The sequence below is a fragment of the Bacillus rossius genome, chromosome 1 (genome assembly GCF_032445375.1).
Source record: "Bacillus rossius redtenbacheri isolate Brsri chromosome 1, Brsri_v3, whole genome shotgun sequence".
Classification (NCBI taxonomy): domain Eukaryota; kingdom Metazoa; phylum Arthropoda; class Insecta; order Phasmatodea; family Bacillidae; genus Bacillus; species Bacillus rossius.
In genome coordinates, this window is record NC_086330.1 from 120,053,655 (window position 1) to 120,072,764 (window position 19,110).

General features: G+C 39.8%; 1 protein-coding gene across 1 annotated transcript in view; it reads right to left on the bottom strand.

Annotated features, from left to right (window-relative positions):
* Positions 1 to 19,110, bottom strand: part of LOC134543264 (protein unc-79 homolog) — a 250,667-nt gene that overhangs the window by 157,255 nt on the left and 74,302 nt on the right. The window contains exons 19-23 of the mRNA XM_063388179.1: positions 18,239 to 18,387; positions 14,027 to 14,184; positions 11,466 to 11,647; positions 4,437 to 4,638; positions 198 to 521 (exon numbers count right to left, since the gene is read on the bottom strand). Coding sequence (XP_063244249.1) covers positions 198 to 521; positions 4,437 to 4,638; positions 11,466 to 11,647; positions 14,027 to 14,184; positions 18,239 to 18,387 — 1,015 coding nt within the window. The remainder of the gene's footprint in view (positions 1 to 197; positions 522 to 4,436; positions 4,639 to 11,465; positions 11,648 to 14,026; positions 14,185 to 18,238; positions 18,388 to 19,110) is intronic.

Sequence of the window (19,110 nt, forward strand, 5' to 3'; positions counted from 1 at the left end):
AAATATATTAAATCTAGTATATTTTACAGTTATGTAATTGATTATTTCAATTTTACTACAAAATTAAGTTAAACTGAGGAAAAAAAATAAAGGTAATATGCAAGTTCCATTAATTGAACTGTAGCCAAGTTAGTAAATATTATAAATATGTCATTAATAAAATGCTTGGTGTGAATCAAACTATAAAGTGGCACTACCAGCAACCAGCTGCCTGTTGCTGCCGTCCACCAAGAACAAACAAAGCCAAACTGCAGTCGGAACAGAGGAGGTGACGTGTCCCCCGGGCCGGCAGCGGCTGTTACCTTGCTTCACGTCTTGCCTGGGGGTGATGGAAGCGGGGGCGGACATGGTGCGCTTGTACGGCCACTTGGGGCCGAAGCTGGCGCTCAGCGTCCTCAGGGGACCGCCGACTGGTCCGCTGCCACCACCACCACTGCCGTCCGACTGCTGGGAGAGGGCCTCGTGGGCGCGGTGCAGTTTCCGAATGAACACTTCACTACTGAGATCAGTGTTGCGCAGATCTGCAAGCATGCAGTGTGTACGTAGCCAAGGATTCATAAGGTGGATACAACACAGCACAGTTCAATGATCACCTAACCATTAATGAAAACTTAGTGGTGGGTCAATTTACTATAGTATTTTACAGATTCTAGTTTTGTGAATGTACTCTCACCTGTTGTTCATAAAAACAAATTTTAAATAATTTTAAATCAAATACAGAGATATTTAAAATTACTTTATCAATGTGTCTTTAAATTATAAAATCAATTAATTAAATAGTAATAGAAAATACCAAATTATGCTTTGTTTATTAAATTTAAAAAATTCAACTACATAAAAAAAATTACAATTAATATAAATTTGAAAAACATTGCAAATTATGTCATATGAATCTTTTGGTCTATCTCAAGGTCTTATTTCAAAAACTGTCATACAGTTTAAATCATTTTTGTTAAAGTTCATCTCAATGTCACTTTAAAATTATGGTTATCTTATAATGCAGTTCCTCTTTTACCACAATTTTATTGATTGCATGAATGAATGGACTATGTAATAAAATCTTTCCATTCATTTTTACCACTTTTCAATATCGGAATGTGTTGAGATTTTGCATACATACAAAGAACATGTGACAATACAATATTTTGATAGCTTGATACCTCAAGAGTTAAGGGTCAAAAGAACCTAATTTTGAGCTACCTATGGGTAATAAGTAATAGCCATGCTTTTTGTGTCTCCTTGAGGTCGGGGCATAGTGGAAATTTGCTCTGGGGTTGACTGTGCCCCAAGGGGGGGAGGGGATAAAGACCCATAATTTTGAAAATTTTAAAAATTGATGCTTTTTAATTTGGAGTGTTTCCAATCCAAAAGGTTGGGTCATGGTGGAAAAAGGTACCCAAAGAAGCCCTTAAATTTAGAAAATTTTAAAAATATGTTCTCCCTAAATTTCAAACATTCCAAAAATATATTCTTTTTGATTTCGAGTGTTTCTGAGGTCGGGTTATGGTGGAAACCGTGCCCGGAGTTTGACTTTCTCCACCTAAGAGTGCCCCTAGATTTCTAAAATTTCAAAAATATATTCTTATATATTTAGAGTGTTGTGTTTCCGATAATATAGACCATATCTGAAATTATCTGGTCAATCTTCACTCGTCATCAAGTGCATGATACGGACATTCGATCAGTCGTGTTGATTTCGGCACAGATAATATAAATATAATTAAACCAATAGCCATTCATTTTCCCGCGAAATACAGCTATGGTACTGCTGAAAGGCGAATGTTGCCATTAATACTGAGTTGGGCATCTACCATGCATAAAATGCAAGGCTGCATTACAGATTATGCAGTTGTTTATTTGGGATCACTTCTTTTTGCTGCCGGACAGGCTTATGTAGCTGTAAGTCGCTTAAAATCACTGGATAGTCTCCAAGTAGAACAACTTGATTGCTCTAAAAGATAACATGATGCATTAGCTGAAATGACTAGATTAATGACTAGTGAACATTAATGACTAATTTTAAGTTTATTGTAACAAATAAATACTTAAATCACTCATATTTAGTAGTTTTAATTTGTTTCAATTACTCATATTCAATATTTTTATTTTATTTTGAGGCTAAAAAGAAAAAAATATATAGTTTTAAATAAAACCTAAATAAAAAAAAACCGCTTTTATTGTTGAATGAAATAAAAATTTAAAAAATTTAATTTAAATTTAAGTTTTTTGTCCAACAGCCTAATAATGCCCCACAACTTTGTATAACTAAAAAGTGTGGGGTGCTCTCTATTTCATTTTCATAATGACTATATTCTAAAATTAGTGATAGAAAATTTAAGACAAATATCAAGCACCCCCTGGGCGTACATTCGGGAAGGGAAGGGAAGGGGGGGGGGGGGGGGTGGCCCGGCCCTCCCTGAAATTAAGAAGCCTCCCACTAAGGGGGGCCTGCCTGCACTAGCAAATGTGTGACTGTGAAACATGTTTGATGAAAAAACTATGTCTTATGTAAAACTTACTGTATATTTTAAAGTTTTCTTCTTACACCAAAATATGGGCAGTGTGCAGCATACAGGCACTGCATTTAGATATGACGTGTCGGTTAACCCCACGTGCAAAATTCCCCTCCCCCTCCGTGGTAAATTTTTGCACGCCCCACTTGTGAATCCTACAGATTTGCGCCCCTGAAACATCCCATTACTAATTTTAAGTTGATTATTGTTATCAGATCATTTATTCTTTTTCGTAATGACTATATCCTAAAATTTTCGAAATCACATCCTAACATTTTCGTATTAACTATATCCTAAAATTAGTGATAGTAAATCTATTACAAAACATATTGTTAATACTGATAGAAAATTAAAGACAAATGTTATAAGAACCCTACGTTTTAAGTTATACAGAGTTGTGGTACATTATTGGCTGTTGGACAAAAAAACTTGAATTTGAATTTTATTTTTTTAAATTTTTAGTTCATCAACGATAAAAGCAGGGTTTTTTTAAAGTCTTTTTAACTATTAGTTTTTATTAAAGTCATCTTAAATTTTCAATGTATGTCATAAATTAAAATTGTCTACAGAGTAAAACTTAATTAAATTCCTGGTCGTCTTATATTCACATACATACATGGCAGCTAGAGGTGGGTTGCAGAGTATCAATCCGTTACTTTGTAACTGATACACACCTGTATCAAGTACTGCAAATGAGTACACTATTCAAGTATCAAGTACTTTGGTATCAGTTTAGAATTCACCTGGAACACCACCATGGCCAATGTGCACAGAACTCGATCGCAGATGACGGTCACTTGGGCGGAGCTTGTGAAAGGGGAGGGAGCGGCACGACGAATAAGGGATAAAGGGAAAGAATGTAGGGGAGGGGGAAGCCTAAGATGTACATCAAGTTCTGTCCCTGCCCGAACACGCCCGAATATTCACCTTCGGCCAACCTCGGGTTTATTTATGTATATTTATATTTCTCTGTTTATTTTAATGTAGCTATACTAACCTAACTAACCGTTCATAGTGTTCTAAAGTGTTTTAATGTAGCTAACCTAACCGACCACTTTTAATATTTGAATTCATTTTTCCTGCACAAAAATAAAACAAATCCTGAGGTTGGCCGACGGTGAATATTCAGGCGTGTTCGGGCAGGGACAGATCTTGATGTACATCTTAGACTTCTCATCAAAGTACGCTCAGTGCGCAGTGCGTGCTCCTTGCAAAGATTGAAGACTCCGATTACGAAAGGCTTGGAAAGAGAACACAGATAACTTTTTCGACTACAAAGAATGTAGAATGAGAAAACTGATACCTTTTTATGACTAAGAAGAATGTAGAATGAGAAAACTGATACCTTTTTACGAAAAACGTGGAAAGAGAAAACTGATACCTTTTACGCTGGTATTGACGGCACGGAGGATGTGTAACCTGTAACGAGAATGCTGATACCTTGTTGCTTCCTGGGACCGCTACTGCTGTAGCTGATACAGAAGTATCAGCACTTGTAACCAGTACATTACTTTACCAGTAACAGGTTGGAACAGATTCCGAAAATTGCTGTAACAACCCACCTCTACATGGCACTTAATATTTCAGGATCAAAATGGATGGTAAGCTAAGATGCTTCCTTTTCCATACTTAATGGAATTATAAATGGTAGAGATTAGAGAAGGATCAGATCTACTCGAATCAAAACTATTTGACTTACTATAATCTTTTAACATAAAGTTTTTATACAAATAAAATAATAGTATATAGTCACTATTCTGGTACTTGAAGAGTGTTATTTTTTATAAAAATATTTATATTTCGGGTTTATGGTCTCAACATTAAATGAAACTAATGAAGTATTAAATAATTTCATTGAGTAAATTTCTAAATGTTAATGCAAATTCTGCAATGCAGCTTAACATTAATAAGAACAAATCTCACCTCGCATGTAAGCAACATCACCAGACTTCTCCAAACTTATTTGAGCTTCCAGAAACAGTGCATCAAATCTGTTCAGAAAGAACTCCCAGGTGATAATTTTCCTGTCGCTCAGACAGTTGTGCAGCTGGTATAGCGACTGTAGCACCATGGGTCGATCCACAATCACCAGGTCAAACTGTGTTTCCAGGCACAGAATCAGTGACTGCAACATTGTACTTACAGTTGTCACAAAATATTTGTTTTCGACACTCAGTTCTACCCAAAGTACATACTATTAGTATTTACTGTAGAGAACATTAATTAGAGAATATTACTTACACTAATTTATTTTTATTAAACTCTTATTTTTAAACATTAACTTTGATGAAAATTCCCACCTTCCCCACATGAAATGAAAAAAAGGCCTTTTGGTGCACTCTGGCATTTCATGAAAAATGCATTGGCACATCACCTGTTATAACACAAGATGCTACACCATTCACTAAAGGGGGTAGTTTCTTTAGTTATTTTGCTAATAATTCAGTTCTTTTTGATGAATTAAATGAAAGCATTAATCTAAAACATGAGAATATTTTTTATGTTCTATTTTCAATAATGTAAAACTTTCGCTTCTTTACACTAATATTTAAAGAGGTGGCAAAATGGAATTATGTGTACATACATGTTCACATATACACACACTTACCGTATTTTCCTGCATATGGATCACATATTGTATGCTGAATTTTAGTTTAAAAAAGTGTAGTGCAATTCTTATGTAAATTTATAACTTTGGGTTAAAAAATATATATAATTGCAGTGTGTCTTAAGTATAAATAGTTTAGTTCAAATATCTGAGCAGTGCCTAAAAAGCACTATGATTGGCGCCATTGTGTTACACTTCCCGACTGCCGTACCTGGCGCCGGCGAGTGATGTCACTTGCTGGGCTGGCATTCGGCTGGAGGAGGGGAAATCTACAAATAAACCAGCCAGTTTGAGTGTATACGTTCTGTAAGTGCGTGAGGCCAAGTAGTGTTGTTGACAGTTCTCCCTCCGTACCCCACACTTGTAAATGTCTGTGAACTGGCACAATCTCCACTTGTCTATTTATTTCAATAGGCTTTTAAGATGCAACAGTGACCCAAAATACCTAATTATTTTTTGCATGAGATTCCTCAGCTTTCAAATGCAACATTCCATGACTAAACTATATCCTTCGTTGGTGGTTGATGCTTTGAAAGCTGCACTTCAAAGCCCGACTTTTTACAATCTTCAGCTCCAGCAAGAATTTCTCTGCTTACTGTAATGTGAGTGCTAGTTTTTATAAAAGAAACTGAAAAGTAAAGGTAATTTGCTGCCTTTTTTTTCTATTCTGAAAGAGGATTGGTTTTAAAAAATACAATAGCCGGGAAGGGATACACAGGTGTCATTTGTTATTAAGGGGGGCATAAAGTAGTAGGGGAGAGGGGGAGAAAAATGGGCTGGCCTCACTCCCTTCTACACAGTAATAAAGTAGCACAGAAAGCAGACAAAAAGATGATGGAGGGTTAACACCAGTGCCATATTTTTTGTCTACTCTACTGTAGACAGATTATATGGTGCGATTCAATGAGTATAGAAGTTGACATAGATTTCACTCCCAGGTTAAACATAATTCCTTATTTTTTTCTCTGAAATCGGTCACTAATGAGTCTCATACTACCAACAACGGTTACACCTCGTCAGTCTCTCCTGATGACTGGGGGTAACTAGTGGATCTTTTGGTTTCAGAAGGCAAAATAATGATTTCGTCCAGGCAATAGTTCCTCTGTTTTTATTTTACTTTTGATTATTTTCCATTATATAATATAAGTATATAATATAAGTTTATCAACAGAAAACAAATACAACATGGATTTAAGATCACATTATTAAAAGAATGGGCCGGCCCTTATTAGACAATTATATAGATAATTAACACAATTTAAATAAAGTTTGTGACAATAAACATGTTAAAGAGTCATAGGAAACTTCTGGCTGTCTGATCTGAGAAACGTTGTGGTTGGATGCTAGTCCGAAAAAGGTTTAAAAAAATTGAAAGGCTGGCGTTTTGGAGATTGTTGGATGTAGTGGGACAGCTGACGAGACGTCAGAGGGCCTGGGTCATCCGACCCATGGAGACTGATCTGGTCCTTGGAAAGTGCCCGGTACTTGGTCTCTGGTACTTGGTCCCTGTCTGTAAACAGATTCGAAACACATATGTTCAGGACTGATTCACAGACAGTTGGTGAAATAGGCAGAAAATGCCTTCTAGTCACGATGATGGTCGGGGAGTGATGGTAGTAGCGACTGACCAAACAGGGTGATGTCTTCCAGGATCTGCCCGGTTGTTGAGCACACGAACCGGCCGCGGATGTTTCATGATTTTAAAAAAAATTGTTTATGATAACTAAGACATGACTACTCGAGCTAGATCTACACGGACTGACTAACGCCTAAATACTACCATTGTGGGAATCATCCCTTGTCTAGTTTGATCACATCTTAAAAGAAAAACGGAGAGGCGTCCCGATGATGTAGATGCGAAGCAGTCAGTCCCTAATCGCGGCGCGCAGTAAGTTTGGGGCGGCAGAGACTCTTAATTAAAAGGCGACTTTATAGAAAGAAAAGAGGGGGGGGGGGGGGGCAGGGGCGAATATTCTACGTAAGCATTGTAAGCAGTGCTTACAGTTTGAAAATGTCCTACATATGTGGTAATGCATTCTGAAGTGCCATCTATCAATGATAAACGCTTGAATAGCTAGCACACAGTCTGTTATCATACCGCCGCATTGACGACTCCCTGTTTGTAATTGTTAGACAGTGGACACCCCTCCCTAACCGCACGTCATCCGTACAGGCTGGCTGCAGCCGGCCGAGCTGCCTACTCGCACTCTCCCCTCTGCGGCAGCGCGACACCCCTCTGTAAGACTTCTCCTCTTGAATACAGGCAGCTGTGAGCTCTTATTGGCCAGACCGTAACCCCCTCCCTCGAATGTGAGTGCCAGAGGGAGGGCGGAGGTCCACTCAGCTGGGCATCCCGTTACCATCCGCCTGTAAGTTGACAACCCAGCCGTGCACGCTGTAAGCAGATTGTTTCCTGCTTGCAGCCACTATCAGCCGACTGGAAAATCAGACACCACTTCGCGTATCGAAGCGGGGAAAGGGGGAACTCTCCTCTACGACGATCTTAGCGCCATGATTGGCTTGTCATCAGCTTTCTTGTTTTAATCATGTAACGTACAGCGATTATCAATAATTGAAACGTGGTTAAAGTGCGAGATATTATAAACGCATCAGGAACAAGGTTTAGAAAAAAATTTATTTTATGTGGTGTTAAAAATGCATTGAAAGGGTAGAACAATTTCAGCAATATCTTGAGAAACTACGTGACAGTTTCGATGATTTCTGGTGCAAAATTGAGGATCAATTTGGTAGCTTGACAGAAGATAGTCAGCCCAAAAAAAGAAGGGATAGATAACATTTCAGATGACAAGAATACTTGTTACAGACGATTATATTTTGAAATCATAGACATAATTAAAGAAAAAATAGGTCAAAGATTTGGTGATATTGGCAGTCTCTTCTTCATTGGTTTACTCAATTTCATTGAATTTTTTGTTTATTCACGATCATTTCCCGAAAAACTATTCCAGTCCTTAAAATTTTTGTATGGACAATGCTTCGATTTTGCCAGACTGAAAAGCGAACTATCCATGGTTTATTCTTCAAAAGAATTTCACAAGAACAGCGTGGCCGAGTTACATAAATATTTGTACTTGAATGATTTGCATGAAACTCTTACCGAAGCATGGAAACTTATTTGTTTGGTGTTGACGATTCCGACCACTAGTTCATCTGCAGAAAGATCCTTCTATCCTGAAGAGAATAAAAACATATCTCCGTAACTCTCAAGGGCAATCGCGGGTCTCAGCATTGTCTTTGTTATCAATTGAAAAAAAGGTATTGGAAGACTTAACAAAAAATCATTCGTTTTACGACGATGTGATCGACATGTTTGCAAAGCAGGGCCGTCGAAATCAGCTTATGTATAAGAAATGACTGAACACTTGGGTAACGTTTGGTATTTTTAGAACTAAAAACATTGGTGCATAGCTTTCCTTTCATGACGCAGAGAATTAAGTTCATGAGCGTCGTCCATCTTGGCGGAGCGAGTCACCACCAGTACCAGGCTCATCAAATCTAAGGGTGAGTTTACATCTACTAAGGCAGGGATTTACATCCACTCATGATAAATTAGTAAATAAAAATTATAAACTTTTTACTAAAACTGAATTCTCTATTCTTTAGGCATGTTAGTTTTCTGAACTGTCTCCTAGTAGTAAGTTCGTAATGATTTAGTAATTTAAGTTAAAATGGTTTAATGCATTGCTTACACATGCAATCAACCCACGCCTCGCCACTGGGGGAGGGGGGACTTCGGCTTTCGGACCGAAAGGTTCCAAAGATTACATAGGTGCTTGTCGAGAAAGACAGACTTCAATATCTCGAAGTTGGTGGTACTGCCCGATGTTAGCGCGACCTACTAAGGTGTGGCTGAACCGAGTAGAGGTCGACTCGCATGAGGCGACAGCTAGCAGCATGGAGGGTTATGGAGCGGACTAGGCCAGCGCTCTGGTGTCCGGGGAAGGAACTACGGGGTACTGGTTACTGCGGGAGACACCAGAGGGCAGGCTTTCAGCGGGCGTTCAAACTCCCAGGGGAAGTGATTCGCAAAACTACCGCTAGGTGGCATAAGCATTTACATATGGGACTAGTGTGGTGGCCTTGGGGAGAAGTCGACCCTGACCGGGGTTAGTGGCCGGTCATCGCTCTGGGCCAGTGTTCCCAAGAAAACTTGGAGAGGTGAGGGGTGTGGGGACTGCTGATGACAGTGGGAAAGTGGCTCTTCTGAGCCCGGCGGTGTGACTGAAGGTTGGCGAAGATGAGTCGCGATCATGTCAAGAAGTGCTCGCATCAGGCGAGGTCTTGGAAGTGGCCTGTCCTAAGAGCTTGCAAGTCATAGCAGTTATCGTCACGGAACGGAGGAGAATTACAGGCGACGTTCATGCGCCAAGGCGGAGATAAAAATGATACTGAGTCTGATTGGCAAAAGACTAAGCAAAAATCGGATCTAGGGCTAGGAAAAATTGGGGAGACAGGTCTGACAAAGGTTGAATGGGAGTGGACAGGAGAAGGAACAAGTTGAAGTTCTTGCAGCAAAGGAATGACTGGTGACATTTAATTTTTAAAAAAATTCAATTTTAAAACTGTGCCAAAAATACTAGTTGGTGGCACACAACAAATCATAAAACCAACAAAATTTAGTTTTGTCCCAAACTGTATCAGGATCTAGGGTCCCTTGGCAATCATTGGGTTCAGGAGTTCAGGATCTATTGTCCTATAATATATTTATACTTTTGATTAAATATTGACTAATTTGTATTTTATTGTCTTGATATCTAATGACATAAAAATTAAGGATTATAAGATTTTATTAGAGATGGAGGGTGGTGTTCTTTGGTGGTCTAAAACAATGTTAGGTTAACCTAGTTGTTTCACAATATAACCATCTTTGGCTCGTAAAATCGTGATATTAAATTACATTAATGCCCATCTAATGCAATACACATAATTTAGCTTTATTTGAATTGGTAGCAACAATCAATGCAAATACGCAAATAGGAATGTACCACTAACTAATGTCATCAAGAGTCAGCTGATACATTCAAACACAAATGGTTACACAAAATTAAAATACATATTGGTATTTAAATACAAAAATTTACCGAGGTCTCGTTATTGCTTTAATTTAGGTGCTACACATTATTAAATAGTTATGATTCCTATTTATTATTTTTAATATATACACTAGACAGGCATAAGAAAAACACAATGATATTTTAATGAGCGCAATTTAAACAAAACCATGTCTCCAACCTGACGGTGAAACATTTGTTGATTCACATCTTTATTTAAAAACATTTGGTAAGTGGTTTCCTCAACACTAAAATGCTGTACGAGTAAAAATAATTCTATTAACAAAGTAAAATCACAGATCATTCACAAGTCACATTATTAAAAATTATTTATAATTCAGTTTTGAATGTGAATGAAATTCTGATGTTTGTATAGAAGAAATAATTAGTGTACAATAAGCACATTGTAGGCCCTATCTAGTGACAGCCCCCTAGTGGGACTCTTACTTGACGGCAACCGTTACGCAAAAAAAAAGTTCTATTTTTATGACCCAAATTATAACTGCAAACCATACGCAGGGGCGACTCTTCTGCAGGTAAACATGGTAGTATTGTGCTAAAAAAATCTGAGGAAAAATGTCTGTATTTAATTGGTTAGCTTTTGCAATTCTAGATATCTAAGCTAAGGCTCATGCAGTAAATGCTGGAATAGAAGATTCTAATGTAGTGAAGGCCATTAGTTAGTATTGTTCCTTACGATTACCAAGTCTTGCAAACGGAACAAAGCTGGGCATGAACTCTCAAATAAATATACTTAATACACCATTAACAGGTGCGTATTTGTGTTAGTGAGGTGGGATGATAAGGGCAATGTTAGCTCGTCTCTCTAGCGCGGTATCGCCTCCAAACACAAGGCTCTGAACTGGCGCACAGTCTTCTCAGCGTGCATAACGCAACTATGAAATTTTATCGGTGACCATAACATTAGATGGCTGAGAAATGAAGGTAAAGGTGTAATGCAAGGACCTTTAAGTGCTTCCAGAAATCTTAACTGGCATTTCATGCCTAAAAATTACTCTGAAAACACATGTTTTAGGCCTTTCCACTCTACTAAAAAAAAAACAGTTTTAAAAGAATACAGACACACAACTATTCATCCACCCTGAGTGCATTCTTAGATAAACCACTCTGATATCTTGAGCAGTTTTCAAATCACGTGGTTTCTTCTGAAGCTCCTCACACTGTATGTATGCCCAGGTAGGTGAGGGCCTTAAGGTACCTATATTTCTAATTGAACACCATCTTGTTTTTGACTGGATTGTTCTAACTTACCTTGATGGCAGAATCATGTATGGTCCCCAGGTAGAGCGTGGCTCTCTGGGCGACCAGCACATCCATGTCGTCCATGCTGCAGATGAGGTAGCAGAAAGCAGTGGCTAGCGCTGCTTGCAGCGTGTGGCTGCTCCGGAGCGGAGTGGAGTCCATGAACCGAGCGATCACCGTCACCCTCTCAACTACAGATAGTCCATAAACAAGTCAGCGCTCCACACAACACGAGCACGCATATTTACGCTCTGCAGGGTTAAAGCTACTTCTTAGAATGATTCTTTGATGTGTAAACATCTTAGCTCTCTATATACAGCATTTGGTAAGAGTAATTTCGTGAAAATGGAACGGAAGTTGATGAACGGAAATCTGTCACAAAGATGACGGACCCTCGTTTAGCAACATAAACCCATATATCACCACATTCGTAAACATTTGAGGACATACCACACAGGGTATATAGAAATTTTTGGTTTTTTAAAAACAACTATTTATCTATTTTATTTATCAGTTCAATTATCATGCTCAGTTTTAAAGAATTCTACTTTAAATTTGGTGTCAGTGTGTTGTTTTATAAATTTATTTGCAACATGAACAACATAACACATGAGTTTACTCATTACTGAGGTTATATGTTTACACATCACTGGAAAGTACTGAAAGACTCGCTCACAGTTTGACGTGATAACGTCTTATAAATCAATGAATGCCGGCTGCACCCACAAAAAAGCATGACTCATTGTCACGTTCCGCCTGAGCCGAGCGTGCAAGAACCGGCCAACCATCGTACGAGAAAATCTTCTATAATATCAAACAGGTTAAGGCAGGCTTTTTAACTAATTTTTCGTAATTATATTTAAACAAATAATTTAAATTAAATTTGCGAAAACTGTAAATAATATTTGAAAATTAAAAAATATGCAATTTTTCATCAATGTTTTCTTATGACGTAATAACGTAAAATTATCGTCCATAAACTGACTTTACAGACAACCCACCTTTTTTTATGAGTCATCCTTGTTTTGACATGTTATAAAGATGAATTAGAAATTAACAATACATTACTTAACAACAATATAGCAGATAAAAAAGAGCTCAGATAATGAAGAATCACATCAAATGTAAAAAACAATAAAGATGAATACTAGGCTTATGTACTGACTCAGGGATGTAGCCAAGATTTCATTTCGGAGATTGCACAGTAATTTCAGGGCAACTTCCAAAGCAAAGAGATCTATGTTACATGGACCTAGTTTTAGAAAGGGCATGGGGAGGGAGGGAAGAGAGATATCCTGATAAATATCCTCAGTCCCCTTTCAATTTAAGAGCAACTCCAAAGGAGGGGCAGTAGGGACGATAGATCCATACCCCTGAATTTAATTTAAAATTTAAATAATAAACCAAAGAAATCTATAAATAGAGGAAAAAATATACAGATTGGGTGTGACGACACTTAAAAATGAGAGAGAGCGAGAGAGAGCGAGCGAGAGAGAGCGAGAGAGAGTGAGCGAGAGAGAGCGAGAGAGAGCGAGAGAGAGAGAGCGAGAGAGAGCGAGAGAGAGCGAGAGAGAGCGAGAGAGAGCGAGAGAGAGCGAGAGAGAGCGAGAGAGAGCGAGAGAGAGCGAGAGAGCGCGAGAGAGAGCGAGAGAGAGCGAGAGAGAGCGAGAGAGAGCGAGAGAGAGCGAGAGAGAGCGAGAGAGAGCGAGAGAGAGCGAGAGAGAGCGAGAGAGAGCGAGAGAGAGCGAGAGAGAGCGAGAGAGAGCGAGAGAGAGAGCGAGAGAGAGAGCGAGAGAGAGAGCGAGAGAGAGAGCGAGAGAGAGAGCGAGAGAGAGAGCGAGAGAGAGAGCGAGAGAGAGAGCGAGAGAGAGAGCGAGAGAGAGCGAGAGAGAGCGAGAGAGAGCGAGAGAGAGCGAGAGAGAGCGAGAGAGAGCGAGAGAGAGCGAGAGAGAGCGAGAGAGAGCGAGAGAGAGAGCGAGAGAGAGCGAGAGAGAGAGAGAGAGAGAGAAGAATAAGCATAAGATATTATATCCTCCTGTAATTTCTACACATTTATGTATCCTTTTGTCTACAACCTAATGGTGTTACAGTAAGGCCTAATACATAAACAATGAAATACCACAAGAATGCAAGAACTCAAGGAGCAACATGTTGAGCAACCACATTTCACATTTTAGAGTACCAGTTTTAACTACACAAGTTGCAAAAATGAAATGACAATATTGTTCCACTTCCAACTTTCTTGCATTTTGGCTTGCATTTCTAAATGTCATACTCAAAGAAAATTTTTTTAGAAATATTTTGAGCATAAAAGCCCACAATGTTTATACTTGTTAAACTTTAACACAATGAAAGAAAATAACACTTAAATCAAATAATTTAAAATATCCTTTGTTTTCCTGATAACTATGAATTATCAAAAGAAGCTTCGGGTAGAAATTTGATTTGTACCGTTTTAAAACTTTTAGTTGAGGGTTGGAAATGTGTTGCTACTTTCATGCTTTACAAACGACCATGATTTTCTCGCGTTGGTTTTTAAGTGTGGCCCAAGTGGCTACTAGGCACGACACCTGCGACGAAGCGGTCGCGCCAGTCGGTGCTGTGGAACTCGTCCTGCACGACCTTCCAGAACATGTCGGAGCCGGAGCTGAGTGTGATGCAGTGCAACAGCAGGGGCACGCACACCTGACATATGTGCGAGTGCTCTGCGTCGCACAGCTCCCACAGGCTGCCAACACCACCAATGCACCAGCCGTCACTCCAAGTCAGAACAACCAATTATACAACTCCTCCAGCAAGCCCACTAGTGCCTTAACAAGACATGCTTCAATCAGTTTGATTACAACAGTTGCTAGATCGAAAAACTTAACTATTGTACAAAGTAATAGCATAAAAATTTTATTTTTGAAATGAAACCACATTTTTAAAAAAAACTCATGCAGTCCACATTCAATAGTGTTTACACCTATCCCTTACTTAGCACGACTAATTCGTTCCTAAAATGCTCATTTTATTCGAAATCCCGTATTCTAAAACATTAGTTTCCATAAATAGCAATGCTAATTTATTTAATGTGTTCCAAAATTGTGCAGGAATTGATTTTACATAATATAAATGTGTTGAATAACACTCAACTATAAATATGTCACACCATTTATCTTTATATGCCTCTCATCGCACTTTGTATGACAAATACGACACTGCGTAATGGGAGATACCTGGTTATGTACTTTATCATCAGTCGGCTTGCTGACTTGCCCGCCTGGGCGTGACCTTCAACTCATGTCGCGTACTTTTCCTAACTATCCTTTACTGACAGTGAAACCGATATTACTGTCGGGATAATTATAATTTAATTTTTCAAAAATTAAAGTGCTTATTCGCATATCACCACCTGGTTCACACCAATCCTGTCAAGCGAATTTTATTTTATTGCAAAATTCATTTAACAACCTTTTCCACGTGAATCATCTGTTCATTATTGTTCCGGTATTTAATGTCAAATATATTCCCGCTATTACAAACAGGATCAGACTGATATAAACATTTGGTAAGAGTCCTTATTTTGTACGATTGTGTGCACAGTTGACTTGCTTAAAACTAAAGTGCGACCAACATAAGTGTGGTCTTCATGACAATCTGCGCTCTGTAATACTTCTAGTTTTATCTCAAATACTTGAACAATATGCATTATGAGTGATCAAGCACGTACAGTTACCGACAGCTGAATAGGCAGATGGTGCATTTTTTTGAGTGAATTCCCTGCCACTGGCTAAACTGAGTTCACAGCCCGGTTTGTGGCCAGGCGACAATGGTACGGCACAGTGGTATACGCACGGACGTAAAAAACATTTGGTCCTTTACACTCCATAGCCGCAATTTAACTTGCCACAGCTGATGTTTGTACAACATCCGATAGCGTAGACAGACCTGCGCGTGATTCTCTTCCCCCCTCCTTGTTTGGCTAAACGTATCACACAGCACATGTTCACAGAAGTTGAAACAAACTTCGTGGCATCGTGCTCAATTTTTTTTTTTTGCCTGCCGAGATTTTGTGCTAACTGAAGTTTACAGACGTGCTATTTGAGATTGGGGCAGTAAAATTAAAATTGCGCTAAATGAATTCGCACAATCTGAAGCCGTGCTAAGTGAGGGATAGGTGTATTTAAAAAACCGCTCTTAAAAAAAAACCTTTGCTGGTAAAAACTAAATCACATGCTTATAAAGGAGAAAAGGGAACCAATAGCAGTCATATATAGCTAAGCAGTTTTTACATTACAGCAATTTTTTTAAGTTCAATAAAATATTATTGTCAGTTTTAGTTCTTTAAGGCAGAGAGCAAATACCAATTGATTTTATCACACTGTAAAAGAGAAACTAATGGTTATTTTCCAGTTGTTAAACCTTATTAAATATGAATTCTACACTAAACAAACAATTTCACAGGGGAAACTATCAAACACATATATTCAGTTGAATTATGCACTATACCTATAGTGAAGGATAACTGTTCTAACTGAAAAATGCAAAATCATTTGAACTCCTTAAACGGAAAGGGAATGTATGTCTCAAATTACATACTGTGCCGCCAACTAGTATTTTCGGCACAATTTTAAATTTGAATTTTTTTTAACTTAATTAATGTCACCAGTCATTCCTTTGCTGCAAGAACTTAAATTTGTTCCTCCTCCTGTACACTCCCATCCAACCTTTGTCAAGACTTGTCTCCCCAAGTTTTCCCAGCCCTACCATTCAATGACCCAGCAGGGCGATCATTTTATTCCCGCCTTGGCACACAGACGTCTCCTGTAATTCGCCCCTGATTCGTGATGAGAACTGCTAGGCCCTGCAAGCTCTCAGGACCGGCCAGTTCCTAGACCTCGCCTGATGCGAGCACTTCTTGGCATGACATGCTTCCGGGTACTGTAGACCGCCGTTCCCACTTTCATCAGCAGCACCACACCCCCACTACTCCAAGTTTTCCTGGGAACACCGCCCCGGGTCTTTGACCGGCCGCTAACCCCGGCCAGGCTTGGCCTCTTTCCAAGGCCACGACAGTAGTACATGAAGTACATACTTATGCCACCTAGCGGTAGTTCTGCGAATCCTTCCCCTGCGAGTTTGAATGCCCGCGGAACGCCTGCCCTCTGGCTTCTCCCAGGCCACCAGAGCGCTGGCTCAGTCCTCCCCATAAGCCCAATGCTGCTACCAGCTGCTCTGCGTGCGAGACAATCTCTACTCAGTTCAGCCATACCTCAGTAGGTCGCACTGACATCGAGCAGTACCACCAACTTCGAGATATCGAAGTCTGCCTTCTTCGACAAGCACCTCGGTAATGTTCGGAACCTTTCGGTTCGAGAGCCGAAGCCACCCCACCTTTCCTTCGTTAACGACGCTTTTAATCACGAGTCTCGGCCACCCCAAGCTCACTGCGTGCCGCGATTCAGGACTGACTGCATCGAACCAGACATCATCGGGACGCCTCGCCGTGTTTTTCTCTTAAGATGTGATCAGATTAGACAAGGGATGTTTCCCACCATAGTAGTGTTTAGGCGTTAGTCAGTCCACATGAATCTAGCTAAAGTAGTGATGTATAAGTCATTGTAGATTTTTTTTTTTTTAGAACCATGGATTGTCCGCGTTGCGCTCGCCTGCTCAACGATCGGGCAGACCCTGGAAGACATCACTCCCCACTTGTCATCATAACTAGAAGGCATTTTCTGCCTATTCCATCTACTGTCTGTGAATCAGTCCTAAACATATGTGTTTGGCTCTGTTCACAGACAGGGTAGAAGTACCGGACCAGGCACCAACTACCAGACCTGGGTACTTTTCTAAGCACCAGATCAGTCTACACGGGGAGGATGACCCAGGCCCTCTGACGTCTCGTCAGCTGTCCCACTACATCCAAAAATCTCCAAAACGCCAGCCTTTCAATTTTTTTTAAACCTTTTTCGGACTAACATCCAACCACGACGTTTTTTCAATCTGAAATCAAGAACCTCACTACGATAATTTAATATATTTATTGTTACGAACTTTAATTAAATATTGTTAATCAACTTATGTTAATTCTCTAATAAGGGCTGGCCCATTCTTGTATTAATGTGATCTTAATTCCATGTTGTATATGTTTTCAGTTAATTCACTTACATTATCTAGCTCTATATTATATAATTACAAATAACCAAAAGTAAAACAAAAACCGAGAAACTAATGTCTGGACGAAATCATTGTTTTACCTTCTGGAACCAAAAGATCCACTCGTTCCCCTCAGTCATCAGGTGATACTGACGAGGCGGGACAATACCACAAATAAATACCCAAATGATACAGAGCCTTCTATAATTTTAAAGAGTTCCTTGCCTCACACCTCTGATCACTGCCTTACTTTAACTTTTACCAGTCTTTCAAATATACCACAAACCAAGCTGAAAATAAACACTGCCTCAAGAGTCATAATACTAAGCAGAGAATTCTGCTTTCAGGTAAGCTTCCATCGAAGCCCATGAGCAGATTACCTATCTCTACGTCATCTGCTAAATTGCATGTTTTACAAAGTTATAGGTTAATAGGACAACTATGAATATTACCACAGCAGGAAGAAGACCATAGAGAGAAAAGAGCAAAAAACAGCAGAATTAATACTCCAATGTCTTGTCAGCTTGATAAACAAGCTATCTAGCAGGTCAACATGAGGACATTTAACCAATCAATTAACATGAATCATGTAGGCTATGCTGTTTAATTCTTAGGTGAAAAATATGGTCAACAACACTAACTTCTTGATGAGAAGATTCTCTTGACACCAGATGAGAAACCCTCTCTGTTCTTTTGCAGCACTAGCTAATGTGTCCCCGTACAAACACAGCACATTAAGGGATTGTAGCATATGGTAAAGTATTTCTGGATCATCTGCTTCCACCATTTCCTGTAACATGATAGACAACAGCAGTCAATTCCATTAATAACGTAATACAGTCAGCACTCTTTAATCTGGTATTCTTTGGTTCACACATTCGGTAATCCAGGACTGAGTGAGCTGCTCGGGACTGGGTTGACCTTGACCGCCGAATAACACCCCTAGACTGCTCACTTCTTTAGTTCACAGAGTGTTTATTTTATGATTTTTGAAGAGCAGTTTAAAACGGTTATTACGTTTTAAACGGCCGCGCCGCTGTGACGTCAGGTGGGCTCAAGTTACACGGTGGTTGGTAGTCGCGCATGCGCAAGGTGATGGCAGGGCCACTGGTGATGGCAGCGCCACTAGCGGTGGTGAGCGGCGAGGACTGTTAAGGTGGCAGAAGAGAGACCGTGTGGTCAAGCGGTAGACGTTACGCGACGTGCTGGAAGTCTCGGCGAGCACACAGTGAAGTGCTAAGAGACTTAGAGGGGACAGCAATCGAGGGTCCCTCGGGCAGCAGAAACGTAACCGTTCGACAAGGAAGCTTGCAAAGGGGTGACCGGCTCTTCAGTGACCCGGGCTATGAATATTGTAGTAGAACGAGATGCTGCCGATTGGGCTGCGCTGGCGCCGTCCATCCATGGTGGTGGTCAGATTGGGGTGACCAAGAGGATGACGTCTCCATCAGCTGCAACGGCCGCAACGTTCCGCAACGCTTCGCAGGAAAACTAAACGGACGCGTCGGACAAT